General features: G+C 33.7%; 1 protein-coding gene across 2 annotated transcripts; it reads right to left on the reverse strand.

The window, feature by feature from the left end:
* Positions 1-694: 694 nt before the first annotated feature.
* On the reverse strand, positions 695-10,311 carry LOC25482028 (CSC1-like protein RXW8). Of its 2 annotated transcripts, XM_039832518.1 has the most exons (13): positions 9,931-10,311; positions 8,543-8,901; positions 7,400-7,546; positions 6,598-6,661; positions 6,280-6,489; positions 5,465-5,641; positions 4,262-4,560; positions 3,150-3,426; positions 2,653-2,928; positions 1,424-1,657; positions 1,182-1,353; positions 919-1,097; positions 695-885 (listed from the first exon to the last, which is right to left on the reverse strand). In XM_039832518.1, the coding sequence occupies exons 2-12, from the start codon at positions 8,818-8,820 to the stop codon at positions 925-927; spliced, it is 2,307 nt and encodes a 768-aa protein (XP_039688452.1). In that variant the 5' UTR covers positions 8,821-8,901; positions 9,931-10,311; the 3' UTR covers positions 695-885; positions 919-924. The 2 variants fall into 2 exon arrangements, with proteins under 2 accessions (XP_039688452.1, XP_013465939.1); XM_013610485.3 differs by having other exon boundaries at positions 695-1,097.
* Between the last annotated feature and the right edge of the window lie 456 nt (positions 10,312-10,767).

Raw genomic sequence — 10,767 nt, forward strand, 5'->3', positions numbered from 1 at the left:
AACCCTTAATTATTACTTTACCAATCTCTTAATGCTTAAATTGCAGTTTGCCGTCATCATCTTCACAAAACAGCATTATGGATTTCACACCTACAGCTATACGACTCTTTAATATATTCAGTAAACAGAGTGCATCTTTTGATTTTTTTAATTGAAAATATACAATTGATAAACAACCATTGTCCAAACACTACATTAACATGAAGTTATGAACCATCTAGTGGTGCCGTAGCTTCGTCATCCTAGTCGGGCATTTGAAACGACCGCAATTCCAAAAAAAAAAAAAAAACATCAATTTTTTTTCCATGAGCTTAACTGAGTTGGTAGAACATGCGTTATGTAGGAGTTGTAGTTCGAATACCAGATTCTCCACTTATCAACCTAGTGTGAATCACTAGCCATGATGGCTACGACTAAAAAAAAAACAATTTTTTTTAAATGCAAGTTCGTGTTAGTCAACAAACCTACATCCATCATTAAAGAGAATTTTGAGAATCCATGTGTCGATTTCATAAACGTACAAACTACAACATCAATTTAACCGTTTCATGTCATTAGATATGAATCATATGATTAATTCATACCAATTGTTGTTACGGCTACTGGTAACGCATTCCTATTTAGTATGACATTGTACGGTCCAAATATCCTTTTTACAGTTGAACTATATAGGAATGGGGAAATGGAAAGAATATGACACCCTCAATAGCCACCAGCTTTCAATTTTCAAATATTGCTTGCAAATGCACAAAATTTTTATTCTGTGAAAATTTTAATTACGTCTATGTTATCTGTCTATTTATCATTAATTGGATTTTTTTTTTTTTTTTGGGGGGACCATTTACACGATTTACAATTTAAATATTTGATAAACAATGAATCAAGATTGCTCAAAAAAAAAAAAAACAATGAATCAAGAGACCATCATAATCCATCTTTAATTAGATGTTCATGCACTGGATCGGGCACATCAGGAATATTCTTATTCAATGTACAAGCAGGATCGCTCACTTGATTTCCACCAAGTACCGATATATCCAAAGCCGGACTCAGAGTGCGATGGATAGGTCCTGGTCTAGTCTGTTTAATGACTACGCCTGAAAAATGAAACAGCAAACATAGTCAAGTTATAAACATTGCCTGAAAATTGAAACCTCAACCATTATATAAAGCAAACAAACCTTTCTCGATATCTTCTGAAGTCCCAGCAATCCCCTTGTCCTCTAGCGGGCTGGAGCATTCGGATGGGCTTGGGGCATGCGGCATGGGTTGTTTGTAGGCCGAACGCAATTGTTCATAAATCTCTTCCATCCTTCCACATTGTTCATCTTTCTTATCCAAGTCAATAAGAATCTAAAACAAACAGAATTTAGTTTAAAGCTGTGGATGAAAAACAAAGGAGCAGCGAGAAAGGGAGATTTACCTGTGCTGAATTGCTTCTAAATACTGGGAGAAATCGTTTCCTACAATACTGGTGAAAAAGAATGGTAACAATGAGCAAGGGAGCAATAAATCCAGCTGAAACTGTGGAGCGTTTTAGTCCAAAAACCCCAAGCGCGATAAGTTGAGCAAATAGCAAAGAGCAAACCGTTGCGTTGTGTGCAATAGGCCAATATTGTCCCCCACTATCGTATTTTGTAATGTACACGTTGATAATCTGAAAAGGGCTAATGTCATTGCAGAAGCTTTTCCTAAATGTTAAAAATAAATCATGGGAACATTCATTTAATGACACAGAAGGAAGAATGTGTCATGTATTCTGGTTAACAAATTATCCTAGCAACAAATAAAATGTGATCACATATTCACATATCATATCACACTCTTTGTTTTTTTCTTTTATTTCCATCTGACAAGAAAGAATAAGAGAATCAAACATAAGAATCAAGTCACCCATTTTCTAATTCTCAAATATGCAATCAAGACCTTGATAAAAATAGAAGATACAAATGATGTTTAATGATCAAATTTTGTACACTATTAGTCTGACCATTTCGGCCGAAAGAGTAAAATATCCTTTACTTAGGTTCATTGAGAGCCATGCATTATACCAGTTTCACCATCCTTTAACAATTCCTATATTATACCAGTTTCATTTGTCAAAACAAAATGACATGAACCATGCTGCACCCCACCATTCTCTCAAAAATAAACCCTTGCCACACCTTACTCCCCAATAACTAATCACTTAAATCTCACATTACATAAAAAGGTGAGAAATGGTTACGACTTGAATCTAGTAATGTATGACCAAATTTATGCATGGAAGAGTTTATTTAGCTTACCGCATGAGCATCGTCTTCATCTTATTTTCATAAAACTCCCTAAGATAGCTTATGGAAACATCTTATAGAAAGCTTATACGAAGTTTACCCCATTTTATCTTCACATCTTATATATTAAACTCTTATATGATAAGCTTTTATAAATTATAGCCTTTTCATTAAAAAGAAAATTATAAGTATTTATATTGAATAAATACTTGATCGAACTATTTATCCAAATAGCCCTTAATTCCTAAAATAAAATACAGTAAATAAAAGAGAGAATCTCCAAGCAAAACTAGGGAGTGTTTGTGCATAATGGAAAATTAAGAACAATGAATTCCATAATGAAGAAAAGAGAAGAGAAACATGTGATAATAATACTAACCTGGTTTCGGTAAACAAGATAAGCAAGGAAAAAGTAGATCAATAAGAAGGGAAGCATTAGAGGTGCCAGAATAGAACAGGTGAACCCAAGAAATCCAAACAGTAATAGCCTAGGAACTTCTGTATGGTATGGAAAAGTTATGCCATTAAGTGTATCATCCTTAACCCTGAGTAGGAATCTCTGGAATAGATTGTATAAAAGAGGACAAACTTGCAGAAGTTCAAATCCCAGACTTGCCCAACCAGATGACAAAATGTAAGTCGTGAAGAAGGTACCCTGCATACCATGAAAAAACCTAGTTAATCACGAATCACAGAAGAGCTATCTCTGTATCTCTTCTAAAAGTTAAAGAGTGTTCATTGTATGTAATACATTCAAGCACACAAAATCATTTCAACAAGAAAAATATAACAATACTCTAGAACAGAACAAAATGGGTCGAAATAAAGAGTATGCGATTTAAAGTACACTATTATCTAAGAGTCTAGATAAACCACCTGAGCTGGCACTGCCTTTGCAAGTGTTGCAGGCAGCTCTTTTAAGCTAGAAAAGACTGAAAGTTGACTTATAAGAGAACCAGTTAAAACATTAATAAAAAACACATTCCAGATTGTGAAGTACAAAACTTTCCAACATGCACTTTTCTTCCTTCCACTGCGGGAAATAGGACCCTCAACTGTTGAAAATAGCATCATCAATGGTGGAACAAAACACAAAAATAAAACCAATATCACACTTGGTAGGTAACCAGTCACCACCCGCCTCACATATTGGCTGCAAAAGAAAGATCAAAAGAATTAATTTACAGTGAACTTTACAGCAATTCAAAAATTTAAAATACATATCTAAAACTCCATATTCCATGTCTGATTTAATATGGTAAACCACATTTTTTTTCTCTTTAAAAATGCTGAAATTACACTGTCCTCCAATCAAATTTGAAAGTTATAATTTTCCTCTCCCAAACAAGATGAATATGCTTTTCACTTCAGTCTATTGTAAACAGGTTTTGTGGGGAGTAGGGACATTTTTTTTCACACCATCATTCAAATGGGAGAAGACTTTAATTTGCTTATTTTAGATGACAGTGAGATATATAAACACAACGTTGGCTCTGCTTATGTGACAAATCATAAACTTTTTTTTATTCCGTGAAGCTAATTGCCATATTACAATTTTACTAGAAAAGATTCTAACTTTGTCCATTGGGATTACAAAGCAAAACTTCTACTAGTGAGCTAGCACCCCATGGACAAATCATAAACTAGTTAAAATGACAACGAGAAACTTCAATGAGCATGTGAATACTTACACAATCACAACTGACAAGCAGAAGAGAGGATAAGTTTAACATAGTTAACTAGTTCAGTGCTTTTTTTTATCAATTTCTTTAGTAATTTTTCAAGAAAACATTGCCATACCTATAAAGAAGCTCTACATACATTATGTATATTAAAGCACCTATGTAGCATATAAAAATGCAGTGTAACACAATTTATATCATGCATAATTCTTCTTCTCAAAATCCTGATCCATGTTTTTGGTTAAAAAATGTGAGTTCAACCAAAGTCCATGATGTTCGTTCCTAATAGATGCAAAAACGCCTTACTTTTTAAGTACCCCTGCCAGAAAAGGGAACATTTTCTGAAGTTTTTCTAGTTGAGTCAAGCCTTGTACCAACCCAACTGGGACAATGAACACAAGCATGAAGGCAATCGTAGCCGAAAATGTAGCCATCTTACGGATCCAAATTTGCCTATATGGTACACGAATGTTGGACCAGTGAACATCGTGTGGTTCAGGAGCCATGTCTGTCGCCCATAACATAGGATTTGATGTTTGTAGAGTCTGTGCAGCCATAAGAGCAGCATACCGACTTTTAAAGAACACAAAAGCAGCTGGGAATTCCTGCATTAGAGATGCAAACTTGAAGCATAAATTAGTGAGCATAAAAAATGTTATCTAATCTTAAATTATTTACATACTTCATGTAACGACTCAATGACAACAAGGATTATAATAACCTGCATTTCATTAGATAATAAATAATGATAAAGCACGCAGAAGAAGATAACACTGATCCTATTAAGTTGAGACATCATAAAAAAAAGCAATGGTTTGTCAGGAATAAATATAGTGCTACAACAACAACAACCAAGCCTTATCCCACTAAGTGGGGTCGGCTACATGATCAAATTACGCCATAGTGTTCTATCATAAACCAAATTTGGATCCAACTCATTAACCTCTAAATCCTTTCTATAGTGCTAGTGCAAAACAATTTATCCAACAATGACTGGTTCATATATGTGGCTAATACACAAGACGGAACATTGGGCAATGAAGAGCCAACAAGAATGTAAGCTCGGTGTTACAAAAATGGAAATGCTATAATGAATGAGTGACAGAGTTAGACATGAAATTGTTAGGAATCAAAGAATCACCGATTCCATTAAATGAATGAGCTCATAAGCAAAGCATGAGCCATTAGGTACAGGTCTAAGAATGATTTTAAATCCCAACAAACCCAAAAGAATGCCACTCCATCAATGATTATATATCCGTCCATGTTACACAAAAATCAAATATATAGAAGTCAAAGCAATTACTTAGAAATTAAATTTGTTGAAAATATGTTTTTCTTTTCTTCTCATACAATACAACAGTATCAACTGATCTTGATCATACATTAAAGTTCTAAATGCAGTAGTTCAATGCCTAATCATGAAAATGAAAATTCACATTTGTTGTAATTATATAAACTTCAATTGTAATTATATAAATTATAAACCAATTCAGGCAGAACAGATACCCTTTTCCTTGTATCTATGTCAGTGTAGCATGTTCTCTCATGAATACTACCCATCTCATTAGAAACCATCTTGAAAGAATCTGTGGAATTTCCCAAACAGCAACATGGCACAACACCTGGCTTACAACTATTTTCCGATGAATCTTTAAGTACCTTGCACATATGTTCAGCCCCGTCCTGGGGAAAGAAGATTCAAATAAAACAAATAAATGTAAAAAACTGTTCTCTCAAGAAGAAGAGTAATACAAGTTTCTATTATTGAAAAAATAAAAAAAAATACTACAAATATAATTAAAAATTGAGAGAAGTTATATACTCAAACTTCAAGAATCATAATCAAAGCCCAAAATCAGGGAGAGGGGGTGAGATGCTTTGAATAGAATATATTTTCATTGAATGTAAGTTTAATTAAGTGATTATAGTATTGATATAAATGGTATTTTCTTATTGATTCTATTTTATATGGGAATGCAGCAACGTTAAAACTCTTGAGAGGGAGCTTTGCGGCCACTGTGGTCATACCCGACCTAAGAGATTAATCTTTACAGTTACACAGTATACGCCAAAAATTATAGTACATTTATATGGATTAATATAAACATATATATTGTATTTTGAATTTTTTTAGGATCTTATGATCCATGTTGTTATCTCAACTTTAACTACCTTGATCATATTACACCAATATCATATTCAAAGAAAATTAATATTTCTCTTCTCTTTTTATTTAAAACTCCATAGCTTGAACAAAAAGACAAAACAGTATGATGATGAAATGCTAGCATAAAAATATTTTCAAAAGGTAAGATTCACACCTTCAGTTTCTGAACTTTGCCACACTTATAAATCATTTGGTGAGACAGATAGGTTGATGCATGGTACTGTGAGAAGAATTTGTTCACTGTATCACAGTATGATTCGCTTATAGACCAGGGAATTGATCGGACAAGAATAGTAAAATGACTTAGACTTGGAGGAGATCCAGTAATATGTAGTAGCCTCAACTTAGTAATGCTCTTGTATTCCTAAACAAGAACACCAATTGACTAGTCCTATTTATGAATTGGAAAATAAAAAGAAAAACGAAACTTGTTGGCTATTATATGCCAAAATAGGTGGAGAAAGCTCCTTACAAAGTAAAGGAGAGTGCAAGCTGCAAGTGTTATGATGTATAATGCAAGACAATGAGCCCAAAGCCTGACATACAAAAGAAGAAATAAGTATTCTTGAATAAAATCATGAATTATTACTTTATCACATCTAATTTTTGAAAAAAGAACAAAATAAATACAGTAGAACGACCCGGGTCTATAGTAACTCTAATTTCACATTTTCTTATGTATAATTCACTCTTTCATATTTTTGAGAAAAAAAATAGCATAATATACTCCAAATAAGGGAAACTCAAGTAATTTTACTCAGCCACGAAGGAATAGCCAAATATGAAAAAACAAAAAGGCGGCCATTAAAGGACATAGCAGAACCACACTTTTCTTTGAGCATTGTTCATTCCTGCCTATGAAGCTTCCAGTAAGCTTTTATATTCTATTCCTTTCTCAGCTTGTACATACTACTGGATCCAAGTGAAGGGGTGGGCAGTGGGCCAACGTCTTGACCAACTGAGTAATTTGCCACACATCTATAATGTTTACTACAACAGAAAGATTATTTCTTGCAAGGTGGATATGTTGGAGGGAATCATGGGGAATGAAGGCAAAACAATAATTGAGTTATTCGGCCTCCGGCTTGGGAATTCAGCTTTGTGAGATGTGGGATATTTTCTTCTTTCAATTTTATCATTTCTTTTTTCAGATTGTTCAGAAATAGTTCATTGTGTAACCTTTTTATGCTGAAGCTACAGGCTTTTCATGAATGTTTTCTGAGTTTCCATCACATAATTAGCACTTACATTGAAAAATAAGATATAACTCTTACCATTTTGAACCTTCTTCGACATTCTCAATGGTAAATACATCCAGTGACTCCAAAGGTATATGCTTATGTAGTCTGTCTTTACCGTAATAATTCACAGGAAGCACTAGAACAGTGCAGATGACACCAGTGATGGAAAAAACTCGAATACTGTGGGAGTCAAGAGCAACATTGACAGTTAGCCTAGCCTCAAGATGGACAATCGATTTTTTTTAAGCCTATTAGGTTTTTATTTTATTTTGATTTGAAATAACATAAAATGGAGTGAAACCAAACACAGTAAAACCAAGGCAAGTAACAAAGGTTGAGCATAAAGATTTGTTGTACGTACATAAATTCCATACAGAGTAAAACAATGCAATTCCATACAGAGTAAAACAATGCAATCTCAAACTTAACATCACGATTTTAGTTGAATGATGAGTCAACTGCCATATCTATATCAATTAGGCGTTATGTATAATCAACAACAATGTCGCTACTTTCTCTGTGAGCACAAATCTTAATAATGGTTATGGATATATAAATGGTTAAGGAATGCAAAAGCATTCTTATTCATGCAGAAAATCATTATTATTGGTGATAGACAGTTAGAAACACATTTACCACAGATCATGAGATCAAAGCATAAAATTTAATTGCATCACATTGGATTTTTAGCAGCTGTACTATCCAAGAGAAAAATATGCAATCAAGTGTGCATCTTAAATGGATCTTTTATTTCCAAGCCAATTTCAATGTTTTCATGAGAAATCATGATTGATGATGAAACAAGGCAAGGAAAATCATTTACAAAGTGATAAAATTGGTGTGCAACAGTTAGCATGCTAATTAACATTGACCAGAAAATTTGTATGGTGCATGATGCATGTGAATACTATCAAATATTTTATTTCTGACATGAATTCTTAGGAGTGTCAAGTGCATCCAGAGAGTGGAATTTGAAAAAACATTAGAGTGAGCTTAATAGAATCTTCACTTCCACTTATCTAGGTATTAGAAATCCTTACATGGTAGGTTTAGTAGATTTCAGATTAAAGTAAGACTCAGATAACAAAGCAATTCAAATTCACTAGTGCAATGTTCATCAAGATTAACACAAGTCACAAAGCTTAAACTAACAATGTTTTAGAAGGAGTGAACAACCTGAAAACGACTATCCTTACAAAAACTACAGCATCCAGGCCACCAATAGCCAATATCTCATTCTCAGATGTTTCCCATGCTTTTAATATCCAGCCAGGAGAGGGAACAAATCTTTCCAGCCAGAAATCAACCTGTCTAGAATACTGAGATGCTAGTCTCCGTGCAAAGTACACATTAACATTGCTGGGCTGTTTTCTTAGTATCGAATATAGTGAAAAGATCACCACACACACAGCGATATTAATTCCAGCAGAAGTTAAAAGAGCAACAATGTCCATCCTTGCTCCCTATACTATGAAACTTGACAAATATCATAAACGATGAAGAAATGCATTAGAAATCCAGATCATGACCATCACCTGAAAGAGTTAAAATTGAATCAATGTCCCAATAAATTTTAATATAATTATGACACTAACTGGTGATGAAATTGTCAACATTCTTAGTCCATAATCCAATGCAAGTTATGGATTATTTGAAAAGCTGTTCGTACAAGCATCCAAAAAGCTACTTGGCATGAAGTTACATAAATTCCATGTATCTTTTACCAACAGATACCAATCAATAGCATACTTAACATAGTCTAGAATCACTGAAAATTTCAAATCATATTTTAATTGAATTTAAATTCATTTTTCATGTTAGGAGATTATTTCAAAGAGACTTGATATTTTGAATCGATTTACAAATCAAATTCCATATTCAAAACGTATTAAAAATCAACTGGAATTTTCTTTATCATCCAGAGGTGACCCTCGGTGTGTGAGTGCGTCATAGGAAAAATAGGGCACCAACTCCATACAGGGATTTACAACAAGTGCAAGACTTAACAAAGGACGAGGAAAAGGCCAATTCAAAAAATCAAAACAATAAATCAGATCAATTCATAAGATACTTTATCCCAAACACACTCAAAATGTTCAATTTTGTTAGTAAAATAAAAAATACAATATTGAATTTGCAATTATAAAGCACAGACACCGGACACAAACACGTCCAGACACACGTTGACACATAATAATTTAAAAGTGGCATAATTCAATGTATTGTGTAAGCGTCCGACACTGTGGTGTGCAACTGTCGGATACTGACACATATCGGACACCAAACAGGCCTTCAAACAGAATTTGAAAAACCCTACTTAGTTTCGGTGACAAAAATTGAACAAAACTAAAAAGCAGTTCAAATCACTATCAACTACAGTAACAAGTATAATTGAACAAAATTGAAATTATATACTTATCTCTCTAAACAAGAAAAGATTAACACACATAACCGAAACAGATTCAAATTCACACAGCATATATCAAAACAATGATTAGAATGAAGCAATAATCAAAATTCGAAGCAGAATTGAAGAAAACGAGAAAGAGAAAGAAAAAATGTACCAGTGCACGGATGAAGAATTCTTCGATAAAAGTCAAAACCAAAAGAGTAGTTGAATAAGCGAATGCTGAATGAAAAAGCAAAACGAAGAAGAAAGTGAGGCTTAAAAGTTAAAATTCACAGAGAATCTCGCATGTGTTGCTTCTACTTCACCAGAACGTGCGTTTGTGTACACATAAAATTGAATTCAAACGCAATAATCCAAAATCAAAAACCCTAAGTTTTTGAATTTGTTCGCGAATTTTCCTAACCACTATATATTTCTCTTCACACCACCGCGTAATGTGAATAAAAATCAAATAGGGAATCGTAGCAAAATATCAGTAGCCAAAGTATAATCAACAATTTAGCCACAGAAAAAGCCACTTTATAGAATAATTAATCATAAATATACATAATTGAGTTCAAACCATATAATAAAAAATATATATTATTATTAATGCATTTTAGGTTTAATTAATTATTACATTATTCATGATTGATACGCGGTTGTGGATTAATGCATGTTAGGTTTAATTAATTATTATTAATTAATAGTTCGTTGAATTGAAACGATGAAAGAGAAAAATAAGCGGGAGGGATGGATTTACCACGTGGCAAACAGCAAGGCGCCAACCACAAGTGTGTAAGCGTAACCGCCCTAACTGGCCTCGAAATGAAAGCGTTTCGGATACGCTGTGTCACGGTGTATGACGCACGATACGGTGTCACGTTCCATGATGGTGCCAAGTGGCAGATAAGTTGTTGTGCCGACTTGTTTGGGTAGAATTTCAGACCGGAGTCTTGTGGGCTCCATAACCACGTTTGGTTGCTTGATGTGGACCATGTTAGAAATACCC

The sequence above is a fragment of the Medicago truncatula genome, chromosome 1, assembly GCF_003473485.1.
Source record: "Medicago truncatula cultivar Jemalong A17 chromosome 1, MtrunA17r5.0-ANR, whole genome shotgun sequence".
Lineage (NCBI taxonomy): Eukaryota > Viridiplantae > Streptophyta > Magnoliopsida > Fabales > Fabaceae > Medicago > Medicago truncatula.

Coding starts and splice junctions, on each gene's coding strand:
- LOC25482028 (XM_039832518.1), bottom strand. CDS start 8,820: ATGGACATTGTTGCTCTTTTAACTTCTGCTGGAATTAATATCGCTGTG. Junction 6,490..6,597: donor CTTGCACTCTCCTTTACTTT/GTAAGGAGCTTT, acceptor GTTCTTGTTTAG/GAATACAAGAGCATTACTAA. Junction 1,658..2,652: donor ATCTTGTTTACCGAAACCAG/GTTAGTATTATT, acceptor AGCCCTTTTCAG/ATTATCAACGTGTACATTAC.